Consider the following 25104-nt stretch of genomic DNA (forward strand, 5'->3'; position numbering starts at 1 on the left):
GGCTGGGCCGTAATTGCCGCTCCGGTCGTTACAGCCCCGGGGCCCAGGTCTCCGCGGCGCCAACCCGCCCCCTGCCGGCCAGACCATCGCTCCCCTGCGCCCGCCTGCCCAGGCCGCGTCTGCCCAGCGACCGGTGACGGACGCGGGTCTCCGCCACGCTATTGGTGGGATGTTCCCCTCTCAGCCAATCCCTGCAGACTGGAGGCTCTCACGGCCAGGAGCTGGCTCAGCGCCCGGGGAGCTCCCGGGTCCCGGCGCCGCGTCCGGCCGCGCAGCTCGGGGGGTCCGGGATGGCCCTGGCGCTGCGCCTGCTACTGCTGCTGGGGGCCGCCGCCCTGCCGGGGGGCCGCTCCCGTGAGTGTCGGGGGAGACCCCGGGCCGGGGGAGGGTGGAGCTGGGTGTCGGGGGGGGGCAGCCGGGCCGGGGGGGGTGCGGGGAGGGGGGAGCTGGGTGTCGGGGGGGGCAGCCGGGCCGGGGGGGGGTGCGGGGAGGGGGGAGCTGGGTGTCGGGGGGGGCAGCCGGGCCGGGGGGTGCGGGGAGGGGGGGAGCTGGGTGTCGGGGGGGCAGCCGGGCCGGGGGAGGGGGGAGCTGGGTGTCGGGGGGGGCAGCCGGGCCGGGGGAGGGGGGGAGCTGGGTGTCGGGGGGGGGGCAGCCGGGCCGGGGGGGGTTCGGGGAGGGGGGAGCTGGGTGTCGGGGGGGGGCAGCCGGTCCCGGGGGTGCCGGGGGGGCAGTTCTGGGCTCTGCGTTCAGAGGTGTTGGGAGACCCCCTCCATGCCCCCCCCCGGCACTGAGCGGTCGCTGACAGGGATCGGTGACGTTGCTATAGTGACCGGGGGGGGGTCCTGGCCCCCTTGTGCCCGGCGCTGCCGGGGGCTGCGGGGACAATGTGCCGTGGGGGGCTGAGCGCCCCTGACCCGAGCGGTGACCCCGGCATCCAATGCCAACCGCCCCCAGCCGGGGGTGCGGCCCCGCTCGGACCGGCACCCATGGGTGCTGCACCCGCCGACAAGCCCCTCGCGGCCCCGTGAGGCTCCCGGGCTGCGGGGAGTCCCCGGGGCCAGGCGCTGCCCAGGCTGGGTCTCTGCCGCGTCTCCGGGCCGGCCGGGCTCTCAGACCCGAGCCCTGTGGGCAGAGCCGGGCTGACAGAGGGGGGTAAATTGACCCCCCCAGGGTTCAGTGACGGGACTCTCGGGCCGTTCATGGCTCCCAGAAGGTGCTTCAGTTTGACCCCCGGGGCCTGGACTCCTGAGCCTGGCTTGTCCTCGGCTACGTGGGGCTGAGCTGTGTCCGCCCCCGTCTCCTCGCACCCCCAGTCAGCCATGGGCCTGGGCGGCGGGGTGGGTGGGTGTGGGGCCCCCTCTCTAGGGGAGGCGAGCCCCCAGCCTGCCCCTTCTGCTTGTGCCCCTCTCCCAGCGGCCGGGGCCACGAGTCCCCCTCGGCCGGAGGAGTCTGGGGCCAGCCACGCCCTGAGTCTCTGCCTTGTCCCCCACCCCCCCTGCCTGGAGCTGCCCCGGGCCAGCCAAGCAGCAACTCCCCTCCCCAGACCCCAACCGCTGAAGCCCCTCACTCTCCTCCGGCAGAAGCATTTGTTGTGCCCCATGCAGGTTCCCGGGCAGCCGAGGAGGCTGGGTTTGCTGCTCGGCTTCCGGGAGTCCAGGGAGGTCACTGATGAACCCAGGAAGCTGAAGAGCACATCCAGCCTCCTCAGCCCCCCGGCATTGCAGGGGGGATAATAAAGCAAAACTTCCCTCCACAATCCTGCAACTGGGGGTCTGGCGGCAGCAGCAGGGGAAGACGGGGCCTCCACTGGCCTGATATACCCGCCACGCCTGCCCATGGCAATGGGTCATATCTGTCCTGGATGCACATCTTTAGAGATGTTAACCCCCTTTCTGTCTCTGGCTGCCTGTTGGTGCCATGGGGGGGGACACGACTTTGGAGCCCCTGGAAATGTGCATTAATCAGGTCTTAGTTTGAGCGTGAGCTCCCGTTGCAGAGAACAGAACAGGTGCTGCGTTTGTGCCGTTAGGATGTCCTGTAGCTGCCGGATAAAGAGCTTCCGGATCCCATTGAGGGTGGGGTGAGGAGAGGGGAAGGCTCATCCTGCTTTTCCAGGCATGGATTTGAATCTTCCTTGTTCTCCATGAGGCAGCCGCTCAGACCCTGGGGAGCTCAGCAGCCCGTATTGAGCTGGGTGAGGCTGTGGGGTGGGGTTGGGGTATGTTCGAAGTGGTTTAAGGTGCATTGGTGCCCTCGTGTCACCTCAGTAACAGGCTTGGTTTGACGTAAACAGGATTAGGCCCCAGTGCAGCCTGGCCCTACAGGGTCAAGTCATGTCAGGGACCAGGAAGGAAAGCAGAGAAGTGGGGGTGTATGTGTCGGGTTATCCCTGCAGCAATGAGGCAGGAGGGCGTCCTGTCAGGAGGTCACACCCAGAACTGGTGTAACTCCAGTGGTGCAGAGGTTTGGCCTGGGGCCTGCAGGGCTGGGTGTGTGTGCGTGGGCAGAGGAGGACATTGATGAGGATCAGAGAGAGTCTGGGCCAAGCTGACATTCTCACTGGCTGGTTTGGTTTTTTAATGCGTTACATCCAGCACCAACTGCCGTGGGTGCCTGGCTGGGCCTTCGTTGAAAGAAAAATCCTCTGTGCCCATTACATTAGAGGTGACCTGAGAAGGGGGAAATAGGGTGTCCATTTCTGTTGCTGCCTAAGGGATAGCAAAGGCCCGAAAGGGTTTTTTCCCCTCCTTGTTTTCTTATAAATATCATCTGCCCTGTTTTGCTGGAGGTCTGCTTGGAGCAGCAGAGACCTGGGGTGGGAACTCTCAGCCCTCAAATGGAGGGCCACTGGGTGTAGAAACTTTACCAAGGACAGCTTTTCTTTCTTCTGCTCGACAGGTGTTTGGTTGGGTAGGGCCTTTTCTACACTTCAAACTTGCTCTGGTTTAATTAAACTGGTGCAGATAAATCAGTGCCAACCCCTTTGTGGGCCCTCTTATTTTGGTATCACCGTGGCCTTTTTTAGTTTAGCTTAAACTGATTCCCAGCAACTTAACCTGAACTGAAAAAAGCTTCTGTTACACCAGAATACAAGTGTCCACGTGGGGCTTTGTACCGGTTTAGCTGAATCAGTTGTGTTTAGTTACACTGGTGCAACTCTCCATGTGGACACGGCCCAACCAACTTAAGGTAAACAGAAAAAAAGCCACTCTTAGGCTAAGTCTACAGTAGACGGCGCAAAGTGCTGCCATGGGAGCTCTCCTGCGGCCGCGCTTTGAACTGTCAGTGTGGTGATCCGCGAGCGCTGTGGAGAGAGCTCTCTCAGCGCTCCTGGTAAACCAGGTTGACGAGGGGAATAGCTCCGAGCGCTGGGAGCCTGTCTACATTGGTGCTTTACAGCGCTCTAACTTGCTGTGCTCTGTGGGGGGGCGGTAATTTTTCACACACACACACACCGCCGAGCCAGCAAGTTAGAGCGCTGTGAATTGCCAGTGTAGACAAGCCCTTAAACTGGAAAAGGAGGGTCCACAGAGCCTCTTGTTAAACTGGTTTAGTTAAACCAGTTTAACTCACACCTTAACTTAAACTGGTGTGAAATTATGGGTAGAGAAGGCCACGGTTTGAACAATGATGTTTAAACAGTTGGAATAAACTTTTTAGGGCTGTTTTACATGCAGGGTTTGTACTCTTTTTACACCAATCACTTAGGCTGTGTCTATGGTGCACACCTTACAGCGGCCCAGCTGGGCCGCTACGGCCATGCCGCTGTAAGGCACGCAGTATGGCTGCTCTTTGTTGGCAGGAAAGAGCTCTCCCGCTGACAAAATAAAACCACCCCCAATGAGGGGCAGTAGCTTTGTTGTTGGGAGAGCGTCTCCCTCCCACAAAGCGCTGTCCCTACTGGTGCTTTTCATCGGTAAAACTTTTGTGGGTTGGGGTGTGGTTTTTTCACACCCACCGATGAAAGTGCAGTTGGACATAGCCTTAGTGTGGACACAGTTGTACTCAAGGCTTAAATTGTCATAGGAGTATTTCCCGGAGCCCCCAGGCCTCCCCCACATTCAACAGCATCAGGCTGGAGTCAAGGTTTGAAAATATTTACTGGCGCTCCGCTCCTGCTGAATGTAAACCCTGGTTATACAGATACAGATTATTCCCCTACATTTACTGGTGTAAAGCATGGCTGTACCGATAGCACTGCACTTGCCGTAGGGATTTTAATTATTTTCAGGAACTAAAACTCTTTTGGTATTGAACCGATTTAACTATTTGGGTGGAAAGAAACAAACAACCAAATTCAATAGTTAAAGCCAAAGAAAAACGGTGTGGAGCTGACCTCGGCATAGGGTTGCCAACCCTCCAGGAATGTCCTGGTGTCTCCAGGAATTAAAGGTTAATCTGCAATTAAAGAGCGTGTCCTGTGATGAAACCTCCAGGAATGTGTCCAACCAGAACTGACCATTACGATGAGTGTAATGTGTTCGGGGCAGGGACTGTCCCTTGCTCTGTCTGCACAGCCCCAGCATGGTTAAAGCTGGGCTGTGCTACCATGACATGAAATAATAATTCCTTCCCCTCTCGTGTTCTCAGGTTACACGCCCACCCCTCAGGTTCTCCAGCTCACTGTCGAGTCTTTCACAAAAAACAGGGCCAACAAGACGGGCCTTTCTAGTGGGAAAAGCAAGCCAATTTAAAAAGTAAAGCTCCCTGCTATCCTCATCCTCAGCGTTATTTATTATTGTTTTATGGCGGCACCCAGGCACCCGAGTCCTGGACCCCACCGTGCCAGGCGCGGTACAGATACAAAACAAAATATGGTCCCATCGGAGTGTAAGGCAGATGGGGGATTATAAGGAGACCGCACTGACCAGAGTGACAGGCTGTGGTTTCAGAGCACCAGTGGTCTAATGGTTATCCAGGTTTTTAGGCATCCTGCCAGAGGAGAGTGTTGAGGAGGGTGTGGAGGATAATGAGGTAGTTTTGCAGACATTTACCAGGAGCTCCTCCGAGGCATGAGGGGGTAGCATGGGACACGGCACAAAGGGGCTTGTGTGAAAATTTAACAAGTGGGTGATGGAGGCTGGGATCATGTGGCGTTGAGAGTTGACATTTCGGTAGCGAATGAGAGATGACAGGTCTGTTGGGGATAGGCTATGAAGGGCCTCACAGCTGAAAATAGGCAGCTTCTATTTGATGAGAAGGAGGAGCCAGTGGAGAGAGGCAAAGAGAGAAATGACATGGTCAGATCAAGGAGCTGGGAAACGATCTTTTCAGCATCTTCTGAAGGGATCTGAGTGGGCTAAGTCTGCGTTTGTCAAGGCCAGAGAAAAGGATGCTGTAGCAGTTGAGACACAAGATGCTGAGAGCCTGGGCGAGAGGTTTAGCTGTGGGGGTGGATAGGAAAGGCAGTGTCTTAAAGATGCTCTGCAGAAAGAGTCAGCAAGATTTAGACATAACCTGGATGTGAGGACCTAGAGAGAGCTCCAAGTCAAAGATGACACCCAGGTTACAGTCTTGAGTGGCAGGCAGGATGGTGGCGTCGTCCACAGTGACTGACAAAGGAGGTAGAAGCGAGGTCTTGGGAGGAAGATTGGGAACTCTGTTTTAACCACATTGAGCTTGAGCTGATGACGAGAAAGCCACAAGGAGATGTCAGAGAGACAGGCCAAGATTTTAGTTTGTGCCGAAAGAGACAGATCTGAAGTGGATAGGTAGATCTGTGAGTCATCAGCATGGAGATGGTAGTTGAATTTGTGTTTGCAGATGGCTTTGCCCAGAGATAAGGTGTAGAGGGAGAAGAGAAGGGACCATGACAGAACCCCATAGAAAGCTGGAGTGGGATGAGGAAGATCCTCTGACGGACATGGTGAAGGAGTGATTAGAGAGGTCAGAGGAGACCCAGGCGGGGACAGAGATAAAGAAGCCAAGGGGGACAAGGTATCAAGAAGAGCCTGGTAAATGGTGTCAGAGGCGGCTGGCAAGCCAAAGAGGGTGAGGATCGAGCACTGATTTTGAGTGTTAGTTAGGAAGAGTCATTAGAGACTTTGGCAGGAGCGATTTCCCTGGAGTGCAAGGGGTGGAAGCCGGGGTGGGGAGGGTCTTGGAGGGAATGGAGGACAGGAACTCTAGACAGCGATTGCTGAGCACATTCAATGAGTTGAGAGATGAAAGGGAGGTGGGGCTGTAGCTGGAGAGGCAAACCGAGTCAACGGTCTTTACAATGGAAGGTGCTGAAGTGTGTTCATATTGTGAGGGGGAAAGAGCCAGAGGAGAGTGAGAGGTTAAAGAGAAGAGTAAGCGAGGGAGGAGAGCGGGTGTGAGGGAGATCAGGAGATGGGATGGGGTCTGTGGGGTGAGTGGAGGGGTTAGGAGGAGAGCAGATGGAAAAATGTCCACATCTGCAAGGGAGAGGGAGGTAGGAATTGAAGGAAGGGAAGGAGAGGGGAGGCGGACTGTCATGTTTTATTGTCATGGATCCACATGACTGGTGTTGTCACACATAAGAACAGCCATACTGGGTCAGACCAAAGGTCCGTTTAGCTCAGTATCCTGTCTTCCGACAGTGGCCAATGCCAGGTGCCCCAGAGGGAATGAACAGAGCATGTAATCATCAAGTCATCCATCCCCTGTTGCCCATAGGGACACCATTCCTGCCCATCCTGACTAATAGCCATCGATGGACCTATCCTCCCTGAATTAATCTAGTTCTCTTCTGAACCCTGTTAAACCCTGTTTAAACCCTTGGCCTTCACGACATCCTCTGGGAAGGAGTTCCACAGGTTGACACTGTGTTGTTTGAAGAAATACTTTCTTTTGTTTGTTTTAAACCTGCTGCCTATTACTTTCATTTGGTGACCGCTAGTTCCTATGTTATAAGAAGGAGTAAATAACACTTCCTTATTTACTTTCTCCACATCAGTCATGATTTTATAGACCTTTATTATATCCCCGCTTAGTTGTCTCTTTTCCAAGCTGAAAAGTTCCAGTCTCATTAATCTCTCCTCATACAGAAGCCATTCCATATCCCTAATTATTTTTGTTGCCCTTTTCCAATTCCGATATGTCTTTTTTGAGATGGGGCGGCCACATCTGCATGCAATATGCAAGATTTACCATGGATTTATTACTCCTGTTGGAATTCTGCAGTTGTTGCATTTGGAGCCGTAGTAAAATTGCAGAATTCCATCAGGAGTAAAAATTTATGTAGAGGCAATATGATATTTTCTGTCTTATTATCTGTCCCTTTCTTAATGATTCCCAACCTTCCGTTCGCTTTTTTGACTGTCGCTGCACATTGAGTGGATGTTTTCAGAGAACTATCCACAATGGCTCCAAGATCTCTTTCTTGAGTGGTAACAGCTAATTTAGACCCTGTCATTTGATATGTATAGTTGGGATTATGTTTTCCAATGTGCATTACTTTGCAATTCCCAGCACTGATCTTCATCTGCCATTTTGTTGCCCAGTCACCCAGTTTTGAGAGATCCTTTTGTAGTTCTTTGCAGTCTGCCTGGGACTTAACTTTCTTGAGTAGTTTTGTATCATCTGCAAATTTTGCCACCTCAGCGTTTACCCCTTTTCCCAGATCATTTGTGAATATGTTGAATAGAACTCATCCCAGTACAGGCTCCTGGTGGGGCACCACTATTTACCTCTCTCCATTCTGAAAACTGACCATTTATTCCTGCCCTTTGTTTCCTATCTTTTAAGCAGTTACTGGTCGGTGAGAGGACCTTCCCTCTTATCCCATGACAGCTTACTTTGCTTAAGAACCTTTGCTGAGGGACCTTGTCAAAGACTTTCTGAAAATCCAAGTACACTATATCCACTGGATCCCCCTTGTCCACATGCTTGTTGACCCCCTCAAAGAATTATAGTAGATTGGTGAGGCATGATTTCCCTTTACAAAAAACGTGTTGACTCTTTCCCAACAAATTATGTTCATCTATGCGTTTTACAATTTTGCTCTTTACTGTAGTTTCAATCAGTTTGCCCTGTTCTGAAGTGAGGCGTACTGGCCTGGAATTGCCAGGATCACCTCTGGAGCCCTTTTTGAAAGTTGGCATCCCATCAGCTATCCTCTAGTCATTTGGTACAGAATCTGATTTAAATGATAGGTTACAGACTACGGTTAGTAGTTCTGCAATTTCACATTTGAGTTCCTTCAGAACTCTTGGATGAATGCCAGCTGGTCCTGGTGACTTATTGCTGTTTAGTTTATCAATTTGTTCCAAATGACACCTCAATCTGGGACAGTTCCTCAGATTTGTCACCTAAAAAGAATGGCTCAAGTTTGGGAATCTCCCTCACATCCTCAGCTGTGAAGACTGATGGAAAGAATTCATTTTGTTTCTCCGCAATGGCCTTATCGTCCTTGAGTGCTCCTTTAGCATCTTGACCGTCCAGTGGCCCCACTGGTTGTTTAACCGGCTTCCTGCTTCCGATGTACTTAAAACAAGAAATGCTTTTAGTTTTGGAGTCTTTGGCCAGCTGTTCCTCAAATTCTGTTTTGGCCTTCCTCATTGTATTTTACTCTTCCTTTGCCAGAGTTTATGCTTCTTTCTATTTTCGACACTGGGATTTAACTTCCACTTTTTAAAGGATGCCTTTTTGCCTCTCACTGCTTCTTTTACTGTGTTGTTTAGCCAGGTTGGCACTACTTGGTTCTCTTACTATGTTTTTTTAAATTAATTTGGGGTATACATTTAAGTGGAGCTTCTATTATGGTGTCTTGAAAAAGTTTCCATGCAGCTTGCAGGGGTTTTACTTTTGGCGCTGTGTCTTTTAATTTCTGTTTAACTAACACAGCTCTGGAACAGTTCCTGGGGGGACCCATCAGGGTGGATTTGATTTAAATCACTAGTCAGGAGGACTCGATTTAATCATGGTTTTCTACATAAAAGTGCATTCTTGTTGGTTGTTATAAACTTAATACATATTCCACAAGACTCAGAGGTAGATGTAGGTTTCATCTTTAGAAGGTACACACTATACATTTTTAAACAGTGATTTATTTTGAAAACTTTTCAGATTAGTTTTACAGCAGTTAAGGTTTGACCCTGGTACTGAGTATTGAGACTATTTGGAAGAAAATGAGCGAGAGACAGTGCTTGTCCCATTCATGTTTTTTAATGTTTGTAGTTTAACTCTGTCACTGCATATTTCTCTGTTTAAGATCTCGCTCAGTTTAGCCCACTAAAGCTAATGCCAAAATAAATTTGTTAGTCTCTGAGGTGCCACAAGGACTCCTCGTTGTTTTTGCTGATACAGACTAACACGGCTACAACTCTGAAACAGGATCAGTGTGGTTATTGCTCCACCCATCAAGACTCAGGTTAACAATTTTACTCTCTAGACTTTTTGCACACGCCTCAATTTCCCTTTCATACACTATCCAGGAATTTGCCTGCAACATCTGCTCTGTTGGGTGGACTGTATCCTGGTCTTAATGACTGAACCATGTTAATGACGTGTGGGTTCTCAATCATGTGGAAAGGAGAGTTTGTTGCATAAACAAACTGGGTAATGTTTTCATCAATTACCTCTTTTTGTAATCTACTGGTTCTTCTCACAGATTTATGTATGGTGGTTTCTGGATGATGGAGATCTTTTTTTCTTTTTGCTACAGGTGATACACTGTGGCTATGTGACATACATGATGTGACTGAAACACTGTCATTGGCAGATAACTCTGAAACTATAGAAAATGATGGTGATCTTGAAGGTGGATAGTGTTCAGAATCCTGTATGTTGAGGATGGAGGAACCATCTAGGGCGGGCAAACTTTTTGGCCTGAGGGCCGCATCGGGTTTCGGAAATTCTATGGAGGGCTGGTTAAGGGAGGCTGTGCCTCCCCAAACAGCCAGGTGTGGGCTGGCCCCTGTCCCCCGGTACCCCATCCAAACCCCCTGTTCCCTGCTGGCCACCCCGGGACCCCTCCCCATTCAATCACCCCTTCTCCCTGTTCCCTGACTGCCCCGGAACCCCTGCCCCCAACTGCCCCCCGCCGCCCCGTCCAACCCCCCGCTCCTTCCTGACTGCCCCCCCAGGACCTCTGCCTCCATTCAACTCCCCTCTTCCCCACCCTCTGACCGCCCCGACCCCAGCCACAGCCCCGAACTCCCCTGCCCTCTATCCAGCGCCCACCCTCCCTGCCCCCTTGCCGCACTGCCTGGAGCTCCGGTGGCTGGCGGTACTACAGCTGAGCTGCCCGGCTGGAGCCAGCCACGCACCGCACAGCACGAGCCCCAGGTCCAGCCAGGCTCTGCAGCTGCACTGCCCCCGGAGCTCACAGCCCCGCCGCCCAGAGCATTGACCAGCGGCATAGTGAGCTGCGGCTGCAGGACAGGGGGAAGAGCAGGGGAGGGCCAGGGGCTAGTCTCTCGGGCCAGGAGCTCAGGGGCCGGGCAGGAGGGTCCCGCAGGCCGGATTTGGCCCGCGGGCCATAGTTTGCCCACCTCCGATCTAGGGGCTGTGCACCTCTTACCTGCTGCTTACAAACAGGGAAGAATTGGCAGGGGAAGTAGAAGTGGGTGGCAACCTGGGCAGCAGTGACCATGAGATGGTCGAGTTCAGGACCTTCACAAAAGGAAGAAAGGAGAGCAGCAGAATACGGACCCTGGTCTTCAGAAAAGCAGACTTTGACTCCCTCAGGGAACTGATAGGCAGGATCCCCTGGGAGGCTAAGATGAGGGGGAAAGGAGTCCAGGAGAGCTGGCTGTATTTTAAAGAAGCCTTATTGAGGGTGCAGGAACAAACCATCCCGATGTGCAGAAAGAATAGCAAATATGGCAGATGACCAGCTTGGCTTAACAGTGAAATTCAGTGAGCTTGAACTCAAAAAGGAAGCTTACAAGAAGTGGAAATTTGGACAGATGACTTGGGAGGAGTATTAAAAAAAAAAAAAAGCTCAAGCATTCAGGGGTGTAATCAGGAAGACCAAAACACAATTGGAGTTGCAGCTAGCAAGGGATGTGAAGAGTAACAAGAAGGGTTCCTACAGGTATGTTAGTAACAAGAAAAAGGTCAGGGCGAGCGTGGGACCCTTACTGCATGGGGAAGGCAACACAGTGGCAGGTGATATGGAAAAAGCTGAAGTAATCAATGCTTTTTTTGCCTTGGTCTTCACAGACAAGGTCAGCTCCCAGGCTGCTGTACCGGGCAACACAGTATGGGGAGGAGGTGAGCAGCCCTCAGTGGTGAAAGAACAGGTTAAGGACGATTTAGAAAAGCTGGACATGCACGAGTGCATGGGTCCAGATCTAATGCATCCAAGGGTGCTTAGTGAGTTGGCTGATGTGATTACAGAGCCATTGGCCGTTATCTTTGAAAACTTGTGGCAATAAGCTGGATCTGAGTCAGCAGTGTGCCCTTGTTGCCAAGAAGGCCAACGGCATATTGGGCTATATTAATAGGAGCATTGTCAGCAGATGGAGGGAAGTGAATATTCCCCTCTATTCGGCACTGGTGATCTTACAAAACTGGTTGATTGGGCAACAAAATGGTAGGTGAAATTCAGTGTGGATAAATGCAAAGTAATGCACATTGGAAAACATAATCCCAACTATACATATAAAGTGATGAGGTCTAAATTAGTTTCAGAGTAACAGCCGTGTTAGTCTGTATTCACAAAAAGAAAAGGAGTACTTGTGGCACCTTAGAGACTAACCAATTTATTTGAGCATGAGCTTTCATGAGCTACAGCTCACTTCATCAGATGTATACCGTGGAAACTGCAGCAGACTTTATATATACACAGAGAATATGAAACAATACCTCCTCCCACCCCAGTGTCCTGCTGGTAATAGCTTATCTAAAGTAATCGTCAGGTTAGGCCATTTCCAGCACAAATCCAGGTTTTCTCACCCTCCACCCCCCCACACAAATTCACTCTCCTGCTGGTGATAGCCCATCCAAAGTGACAACTCTTTACACAATGTGCATGATAATGAAGTTAGGCCATTTCCTGCACAAATCCAGGTTCTCTCACTCCCTCACCCCCCTCCAAAAACCACCCCCATACACACACAGACTCACTCTCCTGCTGGTAATAGCTCGTCCAAACTGACCACTCTCCAAGTTTAAATCCAAGTTAAACCAGAACATCGGGGGGGGGGGGGGTAGGAAAAAACAAGAGGAAATAGGCTACCTTGCATAATGACTTAGCCACTCCCAGTCTCTATTTAAGCCTAAATTAATAGTATCCAATTTGCAAATGAATTCCAATTCAGCAGTTTCTCGCTGGAGTCTGGATTTGAAGTTTTTTTGTTTTAAGATAGCGACCTTCATGTCTGTGATTGCGTGACCAGAGAGATTGAAGTGTTCTCCGACTGGTTTATGAATGTTATAATTCTTGACATCTGATTTGTGTCCATTTATTCTTTTACGTAGAGACTGTCCAGTTTGACCAATGTACATGGCAGAGGGGCATTGCTGGCACATGATGGCATAAATCACATTGGTGGATGTGCAGGTGAACGAGCCTCTGATAGTGTGGCTGATGTTATTAGGCCCTGTGATGGTGTCCCCTGAATAGATATGTGGGCACAATTGGCAACGGGCTTTGTTGCAAGGATAAGTTCCTGGGTTAGTGGTTCTGTTGTGTGGTATGTGGTTGTTGGTGAGTATTTGCTTCAGGTTGCGGGGCTGTCTGTAGGCAAGGACTGGCCTGTCTCCCAAGATTTGTGAGAGTGTTGGGTCATCCTTTAGGATAAGTTGTAGATCCTTAATAATGCGTTGGAGGGGTTTTAGTTGGGGGCTGAAGGTGACGGCTAGTGGCGTTCTGTTATTTTCTTTGTTAGGCCTGTCCTGTAGTAGGTAACTTCTGGGAACTCTTCTGGCCCTATCAATCTGTTTCTTTACTTCCGCAGGTGGGTATTGTAGTTGTAAGAAAGCTTGACAGAGATCTTGTAGGTGTTTGTCTCTGTCTGAGGGGTTGGAGCAAATGCGGTTGTATCGCAGAGCTTGGCTGTAGACGATGGATCGTGTGGTGTGGTCAGGGTGAAAGCTGGAGGCATGCAGGTAGGAATAGCGGTCAGTAGGTTTCCGGTATAGGGTGGTGTTTATGTGACCATTGTTTATTAGCACTGTAGTGTCCAGGAAGTGGATCTCTTGTGTGGACTGGACCAGGCTGAGGTTGATGGTGGGATGGAAATTGTTAAAATCATGGTGGAATTCCTCAAGGGCTTCTTTTCCATGGGTCCAGATGATGAAGATGTCATCAATATAGCGCAAGTAGAGTAGGGGCTTTAGGGGATGAGAGCTGAGGAAGCGTTGTTCTAAATCAGCCATAAAAATGTTGGCATATTGTGGGGCCATGCGGGTACCCATAGCAGTGCCGCTGATCTGAAGGTATACATTGTCCCCAAATGTGAAATAGTTATGGGTAAGGACAAAGTCACAAAGTTCAGCCACCAGGTTAGCCGTGACATTATCGGGGATAGTGTTCCTGACGGCTTGTAGTCCATCTTTGTGTGGAATGTTGGTGTAGAGGGCTTCTACATCCATAGCGGCTAGGATGGTGTTATCAGGAAGATCACCGATGGATTGAAGTTTCCTCAGGAAGTCAGTGGTGTCTCGAAGGTAGCTGGGAGTGCTGGTAGCGTAGGGCCTGAGGAGGGAGTCTACATAGCCAGACAATCCTGCTGTCAGGGTGCCAATGCCTGAAATGATGGGGCGCCCAGGAGTTCCAGGTTTATGGATCTTGGGTAGTAGATAGAATATCCCAGGTCGGGGTTCCAGGGGTGTGTCTGTGTGGATTTGATCTTGTGCTTTTTCAGGAAGTTTCTTGAGCAAATGCTGTAGTTGCTTTTGGTAACTCTCAGTGGGATCATAGGGTAATGGCTTGTAGAAACTCGTGTTGGAGAGCTGCTGAGCAGCCTCTTGTTCATATTCCGACCTATTCATGATGACAACAGCACCTCCTTTGTCAGCCTTTTTGATTATGATGTCAGAGTTGTTTCTGAGGCTGTGGATGGCATTGCGTTCCGCATGGCTGAGGTTATGGGGCAAGTGATGCTGCTTTTCCACAATTTCAGCCCGTGCACGTCGGCGGAAGCACTCTATGTAGAAGTCCAGTCTGCTGTTTCGACCTTCAGGAGGAGTCCACCCAGAATCCTTCTTTCTGTAGTGTTGGTAGGGAGACCTCTGTGGATTAGTATGTTGTTCAGAGGTATTTTGGAAATATTCCTTGAGTCGGAGATGTCGAAAATAGGATTCTAGGTCACCACAGAACTGTATCATGTTCATGGGGGTGGAGGGGCAGAAGGAGAGGCCCCGAGATAGAAGAGCTGCTTCTGCTGGGCTGAGAGTATAGTTGGATAGGTTAACAATATTGCTAGGTGGGTTGAGGGAACCATTGCTGTGGCCCCTTGTAGCATGTAGTAGTTTAGAAAGTTTAGTGTCCTTTTTCTTTTGTAGAGAAGCAAAGTGTGCGTTGTAAATGGCTTGTCTAGTTTTAGTAAAATCCAGCCACGAGGAAGTTTGTGTGGAAGGTTGGTTTTTTATGAGAGTATCCATTTTTGAGAGCTCATTCTTAATCTTTCCCTGTTTGCTGTAGAGGATGTTGATCAGGTGGTTCCGCAGTTTCTTTGAGAGCGTGTGGCACAAGCTGTCAGCATAGTCTGTGTGGTATGTAGATTGTAATGGATTTTTTACCTTCAGTCCTTTTGGTACGATGTCCATCTGTTTGCATTTGGAAAGGAAGATGATGTCTGTCTGTATCTGTGCAAGTAAATTAGTTGTTACCACTCAAGAGAGATCTTGGAATCATTGTGGATAGTTCTCTGAAAACATGCACTCAAGGTGCAGTTTCAGAGGGTTAGCTGTGTTAGTTTGTTTCAGCAAAAACAACGAGGAGTCCTGTGGCACCTTCAAGACTAACAAATTTATATGGGCATAAACTCTCGTGGGCTGGAACCCACTTCGTCAGATGCATACACGAAAGTTTATGCTCAAATAAACGCGTTGGTCTTTAAGGTGCCACAGGACTCCTTGTTTTTTCAATGTGCAGTGGCAATCAAAGAAGCTAACAATATTGGGAACCATTAGGAAAGGGATTAATAAGACAGACAATATCATATTACCTCTATATAAATCCATGGTACGCCCACATCTTAAATACTGCATGCAGATGTAGTCACTCCATCTGAAAAAAGATATATTTGAATTGGAAAAGGTACAGAAAAGGGCAACAAACACGATTGGGGTATGGGACGGCTGCTACATGAGGAGAGATGAATAAGATTGAAACTTTTCAACTTGGAAAAGAGACGACTAAGGGGGATATGATCAAAGTCTATAAAATCAAGACTAAGGCTATGTTTTTTTCACGAAGGTTACGGAATCTGTGACTTCCAGCTAACTCCATGACTTCAGCCCACGGCGGCCAGAAGCTGTGGGGTCCCCCTGCCACCTATAGCAGCTGGGAGTGGCGGGGTGGGCTCTGTGGGCTGTGGGGGGAACCAACCGCTCCCAGTTGCCGTGGCGGCAGAGGGGACCCCGGACCTCTGAGTGGCCCGCAGTTGCCTAGCCCTAGCAGGTGGTGTGTGGGTCACGCAGCTGAGCTCCCCATTTTGCCATGGATATTTTTTGTAAAAGTCACGGATAGGTCACAGGCTTCCATGAGCTTTTCTTTGTTGCCCGTGACCTGTCCAGGACTTTTACTAAAAATATCCATGACCAAATCAAAGTCTTCATCATGGCTGGTATGGAGAAAGTGAATACCGAAGTGTTATTTACCCCTTCACGTCACACAAGAACTAGGGGTCACCCAAGGAAATTAAAAGGCAGCAGGTCTAAAACAAACAAAAGGAAGTATTTCTTCACACATTACACAGTCGACCAGTGGAACTCCTTGCCAGAGGATGTTGTGAAGGTCAAGACTATAACATGATTCAAAAAAGAACTAGCTAAGTTCATGGAGGATAGGTCCGTCAGTGGCTATTAGCCAGGATGGGCAGGGATGGTGTCCCTAGCCTCTGTTTGCCAGAAGCTGGGAATGGGCGACGGGATGGATCACTTGATGATGACCTGTTCTGTTCATTCCCTCTGGGGCACCCGGCATTGGCTACTGTCGGCAGACAGGATACTGGGCTAAATGGACCTTTGGTCTGACCCAGTATGGTCGTTCTTATGTTCTGAATAAATGACAGTAAATTGTGTGCACAGCTGGTGTCCTGGCTCCCACTTGTCACTTGGACACATCCCGCTGCCCAACGTGCCTTCCCCAGCTTCAGCTCCTGCATCTCCTATCCCCCAGTCCTCCTGCTCCACCCTCTCCCATAACACCGCCTTCCTTTTCCCCACACCGCACTCCAGCCCTGCCCCTCCTCCTGGGCCTCCTTTCCTTTGTCACACTCCCCTGAACCCTAATACACTCTCCCTATATGCTCCCCTACTCCTCACACACGCTTCAGCCCCCCTATATCTCCCGACCCCTTCCCCTTCTCACTCCCCCTCCAGCCCTGCCTCCCTTTCTCCTTCTACCCCACGATCTCTTTCTCCCCGGTCAGGCTGTTTTGTGAGCTCTTTCCCAGGTCTGCCTCCCACAGGAGCGCTCCTGAGGGCTGGCGCCGCCTCTTGTGTATTGCCAGGGGCTCCCTGGCAGGGTCTGGTTGGGTCTGACTCCCTCTTCCCAATCTTCCCCCCTCCCAGGCCTTCACTCCAGGCGCATATTGGACACGGTGGTGTCGGAGCCCGGCCCGGGGCTGCCCTGGTACAGCCGTGTTGTGTACGTGGACGATCAGGTCATCTACATCTACACCAGCGAGATGCAGGGGGCGAAGCCTGGCCCAGCGTGGATGGCGGAGAACGAGGGTCCAGAGTTCTGGGACGAGATGACCTGGTGGGCACAGCGCCACCAGAAATGGTTCAGAGCGAGTCTGAACACCCTGAGTCAGCTCTACAACCAGAGCGAGGGTGAGTGCGGGACACGACCCAACCTAGGGACGCAGGGACATGGGGTCGGGGGGCGCAGTTGATGTAAACAGGGTGAAGGGACACAGGGATGCATGTTGGGGATGGGGGGAAGGGACCACCCTCAGGGACATTTTCTCACTAGAGTCAGTGTGAATGTGGGGGACAAAGGGACATGGGGTGGGGAGGGGCTGCAGGATGGAGGGTTCATGCAAAAGATATTTTTTGATACCCTCCAACGTGGGACACTCATACTGTCCCCTCCCCAAACACCCCAGATTTCTGCTACCAGTCCCACTTGCAGCTGCCCCTGCTGCCCTTCGGGGGACCCCCCCCACCCCTTGTGTTCAGAGCTCACAAGTCAGGCCCCAAAAATCCTGAGTTTGACTTAAATGTCGTGAGTATTTTGGGAATAATATTGGAGTTTATTTTTCTTTGAGCTGTTAAGGGACAAATTTCCAGGGTTTTCCCTGCTGCTAGAAAGGCTAGAAGTTACTGCTGTAAATAAACAAAACAAAACTCAGACTCTCCCCTAATCCCATGAGTCCAGGAACTGGGGATTTAACGCCTCCCCGCCCCATAATGAGACGCACAGTAAAGTCACAAGATCAGGTACGCTGCATTCACCCCAGCCCTGGGGAAAAGCTGCTCACCAGTGAGTCTCCTTCATTGTTCGCTTTGTCTTATTTCTCAAGTGAGTTTATCAAAGGTCAGACTCCACAGAGCGAGGGTCTGACATTGACTTGGGCTGGAGAGTTAGTGAGAGAATCAGCCCCTGCAACGTGCAGAGACTCCCGGGCTTCCAAACCCCAGCACGTGTCCCCCGGGTTGGAGCCCCCGGGGTCAGCCAGGTTCCCCTGCACATTATCAATAGATGTGTAAAGAGCCGTTCTTCCTGCTCAGTCCCTAATGTGGGGGGGTGTAGCCATGTGGCCAGGCTCCCGATTGTTCTGTCTCACTTAAGACTGTGATGATCCATCCATAAGCATTCAGTGCCGGGCGCTGCTGAACTGTCCCTGGCAGGTGAGGGTCTCTCTGATAAAAAGAACAGGAGGGCTTGTGGCACCTTAGAGACTAACCAATTTATTTGAGCATAAGCTTTCGTGAGCTACAGCTCACTTCATCGGATGTAGCTCACAAAAGCTTATGCTCAAATAAATTGGTTAGTCTCTAAGGTGCCACAAGTCCTCCTGTTCTTCCTGCGAATACAGACTAACACGGCTGCTACTCTGAAATCAGTCTCTCTGATGTAATTGCTCTGCCCTTCCTGACGAGATTGGCGAGTGAAAATCCCTGATTCCCCCATCTCAGTAATACTGGCCTGTCGCATTGGTCCTCACCCAGGAGTGTCCCCAACCCCTTGTTGTAATCACCCTATCACCCCCCTGCCCCCCCCGCAATCCCTCCTGGCTCCCGGCACTGAGACAGCAGCAATGAGAACTAATTCCCATCCTGCCCTGGACACCTGAGTTTCTGGTGGCCCTGCCCCAGGACTAGGCAACAGGGAGGAGGGTTGCCAAGTGTCTACCCCCCTAGCCCGCCCCCTCTGTAGCTAGTTTAACCCTCTCCTGACTAGTCTCGACCATTGGTCTCCAGCTGCTGAGCCTGTCCAGCCTGACCTGCTCACACGGACACCGGCCTCCCCAGTGCTGAGAGAGGGGCTCCGCTCGCCTGCCCCTAACCTTGCCAGGGCTGGGCAAGCTGCTGTTTTGTCCCCTCTGTCCCTTCCCCAACCACTGTCCTGGCTGCCCCCTCCTTCCCCCATTTACCCCCTCCTCGCAGTCCTGGGGCTGCCAGCTCGCCAGAGACTGTCCTGAGTCCTGCATTTTGTCCACCAACAGTGTTCCCCTCTCTAGCTGCATCTGCCCCCAACACGCACATGGGGGAATTCGGGGTCTGGTCCCTCCTGAGACCCCATCGGTGCCCCCACCCTGCTCATCCCTGTGGAGTGCAGCACAGAGGAGAAGAGGGATAGGTGGGGAGGTCTGACCCACCCCACTTCTCTCGGGTGCCTGGCTTGGGATCTCTGTGTGTCTGACCAGCCGCCCTGCACCTCTCAAGATTCTCAGTGGTTCTTTCCCTGTTAGTCCATCCCTTTTCCCCTCCGTTGTTTTCTCACCTTTTGACTTTAGTTGGTGTAAATAGTTAGTTGGACTCGTAGCAGAGTTTCTTCGGCTCCTGAAACTGGGCAAGCCTCGGTCTCCGGGCTTCAAACCCAGGGCCTCCTGCGGCAAGCCCATGCCTTTGAGTGACCTGCACTCTAGCTGTCTAAAGTGCTTGGATGAGACTCCTCTTGCGGATCGCTGTGAGCTCTGCCAACAGTTCAGGCCACATGTGAAACAGGACAGGGAGGCCAGGCTGAAGTCCCTCCTGATGGAAGCGGCACTCAAACCTTCTTCAGTGCCGAGCCAGTCAAACTTGGCACCATGTGCTTCTGTGCTGGTACGAATAGCTGCTGCAGAGAGAGTCCATACAGGACTCTCGGCACTGTTCCCCAAGCCCAGGGCCAAGAAAGAAACATAAGCAGCAGCTGTCTGAGAGGTTCCCCATTTGTAAGAATGGCCAAGCATGGGGAGTGCCGGGGGACCAGCATCTGGCCAGTCCTCTGCCCCTGCTCTGCAGGCGGTACCGTCGACTCCGCCCTGTCCACAGGCTCTGTGGCGTCCAGTGCCCGACCAGCCGCCGGCACCAGAGGGACCGCGAGGCAGCAGCAGGGTCGCGGTGCCGTCCGTCCCGGAGGGGTTTGCGGTGGCCAGGGACTGGCTGGCAATACAGCAGTTGGTGCCAGCAGTGAGGGAGGCAGAAGGGAGCATGTTGCCCCGAGCTCCCGTCTGGTACCAGGCCCTTGCTCTCTGCTTATGTCAAAGCAGCTTCCCCATCTCGGCCCGATCCCTGGATCCTCAGCACCGTCCCGGGGAGTCGACGGGTACCACACCCCCCTCGTCCCCACAAGATGACTCATCATCCAAGTTGGCGTTTGAATCTTGCACTCAGCTGAGGGACCTAGTACCAGTACCCCACCAGTCAGCCCTACGCAATGGTGGATCCCAGGGTGGGGGATCCTCTGAGCACCTGGCCCAGTGGGCAATGGCCCATGCAGATACAGTGGCCTTTTTGGAACCCCTGGGGTTTTCCTCTGCTTCCTGCCCCCCCCCCCCATCCCCCATGTAGATGCTCCTACTCAGTGGTGTCTGAGAGAGGGATTCCTCTGTCACACTGAACAGCAGCTGATCCGACTAAGATATTGAGCCAGGTACTGACTCTCAGAACCTGGAGCTACAGGATCTGGTTGGTGCAGAAGGAGAGAAGGAAGGTCTCATGCTGGTGCAGGCTGCCTCCTCCCCAGAAGAGGCAGGGATGGGTGTTTCCCCTTCCCAGGACACTTCAGGGCTCTCCAGGAGTTAGAATCATAGAATATCAGGGTTGGAAGGGACCCCAGGAGGCCATCCACTCCAACCCCCTGCTCAAAGCAGGACCAATCCCCAATTAAATCATCCCAGCCAGGGCTTTGTCAAGCCTGACCTTAAAAACTTCTAAGGAAGGAGATTCTACCACCTCCCTAGGTAACCCATTCCAGTGTTTCAGCACCCTCCTAGTCAAAAAGTTTTTCCTAATATCCAACCTAAACCTCCCCCACTGCAACTTGAGACCATTACTCCTTGTCCTGTCCTCTTCCACCACTGAGAATAGTCTAGAACCATCCTCTCTGGAACCACCTCTCAGGTGGTTGAAAGCAGCTATCAAATCTCCCCTCATTCTTCTCTTCTGCAGATTAAACAATCCCAGTTCCCTCAGCCTCTCCTCATAACTCATGTGTTCCAGACCCCTAATCATTTTTGTTGCCCTTCGCTGGACTCTTTCCAATTTTTCCACATCCTTCTTGTAGTGTGGGGCCCAAAACTGGACACAGTACTCCAGATGAGGCCTCACCAATGTCGAATAGAGGGGGACGATCACGTCCCTCGATCTGCTTGCTATGCCCCTACTGATACATCCCAAAATGCCATTGGCCTTCTTGGCAACAAGGGCACACTGCTGACTCAGATCCAGCTTCTCGTCCACTGTCACCCCTAGGTCCTTTTCCGCAGAACTGCTGCCTAGCCATTCGGTCCCTAGTCTGTAGCGGTGCATTGGGTTCTTCCATCCTAAGTGCAGGACCCTGCACTTATCCTTATTGAACCTCATCAGATTTCTTTTGGCCCAATCCTCCAATTTGTCTAGGTCCGTCTGTATCCTATCCCTACCCTCCAGTGTATCTACCACTCCTCCCAGTTTAGTATCATCCGCAAATTTGCTGAGAGTGCAATCCACACCATCCTCCAGATCATTTATGAAGATATTGAACAAAACTGGCCCCAGGACCGACCCCTGGGGCACTCCACTTGACACCGGCTGTCAACTAGACATGGAGCCATTGATCACTACCCGTTGAGCCTGACAATCTAGCCAACTTTCTACCCACCTTATAGTGCATTCATCCAGCCCATACTTCTTTAACTTGCTGACAAGAATACTGTGGGAGACCGTGTCAAAAGCTTTGCTAAAGTCAAGAAACAATACATCCACTGCTTTCCCTTCATCCACAGAACCAGTAATCTCATCATAGAAGGCGATTAGATTAGTCAGGCATGACTTGCCCTTGGTGAATCCATGCTGGCTGTTCCTGATCACTTTCCTCTCATGCAAGTGCTTCAGGATTGATTCTTTGAGGACCTGCTCCATGATTTTTCCGTGGACTGAAGTGAGGCTGACTGGCCTGTAGTTCCCAGGATCCTCCTTCTTCCCTTTTTTTTTTTTTGGCACCTTCCCACGGCCAAATGCTCCATCTGCCTGACAGCCCCATGGTTAAACCTGCAGAACGGGCCTGTTCAGAGCAGGTCGGCTAGGTCTTGCTAGGCAGTAGGAAACCTTCTAGCAGTGCTACTTACCTCACCGAGTGGAAGCGTTTCTCCATTTGGTCGACCCAGCAAGGCCTCTCACCGGGGTGCCAGAACCTCCCTATGAGTGGTGAGACCGGTGCTGAAACTGTGACTCCGCCTCTTCCCCTGACGCTCCCCCCCCGCCCCCGCTCCACCTCTTCTCCTGAGTTTCTGCCCCCTCCCCCCTGCTCTCACCTGCTGCTGAAGTGGCAGGGCCATGGCCCCTTGGTCCCCCTGTTCCGGCACCCTTGCCTCTCGCCCACTGAGTCATCTCTCAGATGAAGCAGATACTCCAGAACAGTCTGGAAACAGCGGACACAATATGGACAAGAGTACACAGAAATTACAAGAGCAACTTGCTGGAAGCGCCAACAGTTGGACACACTTACAATACACACTGCAGGATGGCGCTAACAAAATTTTAACCCTATCAAAGGAGGAGAAGCAGTGTTGGACCATACTGCAGTGGTCAGGACTCTCAGTGTTGCTGTGGATTATCATAGCAGCTGGTGTATTGTTAACTCTATCCGTGTTATGTTGCATATGGAAACAATCAAGGGGGGCACAACCCCCTAGAGAACAGCCACTAATTATAACCTATAAGTAATGTAGTAAGCCTTCCCCCTCAGTGTACTAGACAGCCTGGACCCAACGTTCTCGGGCCCACTATAATGGGAAGTCTGGAACACTAATTAGAATAGGTGTGGTATGCCTGTACGAGAGAAGTTGCAGGGTATTGTACTACACAAGGGGCAGTGGGACAGATGGAATATCGACACCTTCCAACTTGATGGCTGGCCCTATCAGGAAGTGTGTCGCCATATGTCCTGGGGGGGAGGGATAGCTCAGTGGTTTGAGCATTGGCCTGCTAAACCCAGGGTTGTGAGCTCAATCCTTGAGGGGGCCATTTAGGGATCTGGGAGTTGGGGATTGGTCCTGCTTTGAGCAGGGGGTTGGACTAGATGACGTCCTGAGGTCTCTTCCAACCCTGATATTCTATGCTTTTCCAGGGATACCTGGGCAGGAGGATCCCAAAAGGGGGAGGGGTGTGGAGTGCTAGGATATAGATATTCAGTCCAGTCTGTAAAGGCCTGTACTTTAAGAATTTAGGTATATGTTTATCATTTAGCTAGTTATAGAAGTACAAAAGAAAGAATCACTGTCTGCCGGTGTAAGGTCCTTCTCTCACTGTGACGGTCTGGGGCCCTGTTTTTAAGCTAAGGCCTCTGGCTAAGCAGTGAGAGCAGCCATAAGCTGGAAAGCATACAGTCATGTCCTCACACATTTCAAACCAGTCCTATTGAAATAAGGCAATCGGGGGCTGTTAAAAAGGTGATCACCTCCAGATAAAGGGAAGAGCCTAGAGGATGTACAAGAAAATTTAGTTTGATAGTTTTCTGTTTGATAAGAAAAGGAGTACTTGTGTCACCTTAGAGAGTAACCAATTTATTTGAGCATAAGCTTTCGTGAGCTACAGCTCACTTTATCGAAAGCTTATGCTTTTGCGAATCCAGACTAACACGGCTGCTACTCTGAAACCTGTTTGATAAGAACTCACTTATCAATAGACACACCTGGGAAACCCTTATGTCTTTATAGATGTAGTTGTAAAATCCTCACTTCTGTATTGTTTTGTCATTATAGTTCCCACTTTGCTGTTGTTTATTTGCATGGTCTCTGTCTGGTTTTGTGATTAATTATACAGCAGGCAGAAACAATTTTGCTGGGTGTAAACTAATTAAGGTGGTGGCAGATAATTGCTTATCTAATCATGTTACAATATGTTAGGATTGGTTAGATAAATTTCAGTAAAATGATTGGTTAAGGTATAGCTTAAAATATTACTATATAAATTAGGGGCACACAGGAAGTAAGTTGGGATTCGAAAATGAGGAAAAAGGAACTTGGATTTAAGCTTGCTGGAAGTTCACCCCAATAAACATTGAATTGTTTGCACCTTTGGATTTTGGATATTGTTGCTCTCTGTTCATGCGAGAAGGACCAGGGAAGTGGGAGGGTGAAGGAATAAGCCCTCTAATAAGCAAGATCTAGCAGTTTCATCTGTTAAGGTACACCTACCAGCAATCTCAGCATTCTAACCCCTGCTGGGTGGGTGGTCAGTTTTTTCACATGAAATGTCCATTCACTTCCTCAAGGGCTTTGAAAGGCTATATCCGCTGTCATAACCGTACAGCTAAGGATAGCCTAGAATTCCTCCTTACCTGTAAGGGTAAATAACCTGGTTGGCACCTGACCAAGTGGACCAATGGGGAAAGAAGATACTTTGAAATCTTGGGTGGGGGAAGGCTTTTTTTGTGTATGTTCTCTTGGGAATCAGAGAAGCATCAAGTCAGAAAACTCCTTCTCCTATAAACCATCCAAAAAGTCTCTCATATTACAAATATTAAAGGAGTACTTGTGGCACCTTAGAGACGAACCAATTTATTTGAGCATAAGCTTTCATGAGCTACAGCTCACTTCATCGGATGCATCAAAAATTGTAAGTAAAAGCCAGGCAAGGCGTGTTAGATTATATTTTGTGAATTTTTCCTTTGCTGGAGAGAGGTTTTTTCCTGTTTTCTGTAACTTTGAAACTAAGCTTAGAGGAAGTTCTGCTGTGTTTTTGAATCTTTTGTTACCTTGTAAAGTTATTTTCCATCCTGATTTTACAGAGGTGATTTTTACCTTCTTTTTTAAATAAAATCCTTCTTTTAAGAACCTGACTGATTTCTCTATTGTCCTAAGACCTAGGGGTTTGGGTTTGTGATCACTTTGTAACCAACTGGTTAGAATATTATTCTCAAGCCTCCCCAGGGAAGCGGGTGTAAGGGTTTGGGGGGATATTTTGGGGGTATAGGAACTCCAAGTGGTCCTTTTCCTGATTCTTTGTTAAATCACTTGGTGGTGGCAGCGTACCTTCCAAGGGCAAAATATTTTTGCCTTGGGGAAGTTTTAACCTAAGCTGGTAGAAATAAGCTTAGGGTGTCTTTCATGGGGGTCCCCACATCTGTATCCTAGAGTTCAGCGTGGGGAGGGAACCCTGACACCTGCAAATCTTGGAACCCATCCCCCTGGGGGACTTAAAACTGGTCCTGTCAGAGCTCACGGGGCCTCCCTTTGAGCCACTGGCATTGTGCCCTCTCTTGTACCTTTTCTGGAAGGTCGCCTTTCTGGTAGCAATTACCTCAGTCAGGAGGGTCTCGGAGATTAGAGCTCTTCTGTCAAAACCTCTGTATACAGTGTTTTTTAACAACAAGGTACAACATCGCTT

The 25104-nt window shown here is 50.7% G+C and overlaps 1 protein-coding gene across 4 annotated transcripts in view; it reads left to right on the forward strand.

Moving 5' to 3' along the window:
* Positions 1–209: 209 nt before the first annotated feature.
* LOC144265360 (class I histocompatibility antigen, F10 alpha chain-like) overlaps positions 210–25104 on the forward strand; it is a 343097-nt gene continuing 318202 nt past the window's right edge. For 2 of the 4 annotated variants that reach the window (XM_077817991.1, XM_077817990.1), the window contains exons 1-2: positions 210–354; positions 16654–16917. In XM_077817991.1, the coding sequence (XP_077674117.1) occupies positions 291–354; positions 16654–16917 (328 nt within the window). In that variant the 5' untranslated portion in view covers positions 210–290. The remainder of the gene's footprint in view (positions 355–16653; positions 16918–25104) is intronic. The other 2 variants (XM_077817988.1, XM_077817987.1) reach the window with 1 other exon arrangement.

Source organism: Eretmochelys imbricata, chromosome 5 (assembly GCF_965152235.1).
Source record: "Eretmochelys imbricata isolate rEreImb1 chromosome 5, rEreImb1.hap1, whole genome shotgun sequence".
In the NCBI taxonomy this organism is placed as follows: Eukaryota; Metazoa; Chordata; order Testudines; family Cheloniidae; genus Eretmochelys; species Eretmochelys imbricata.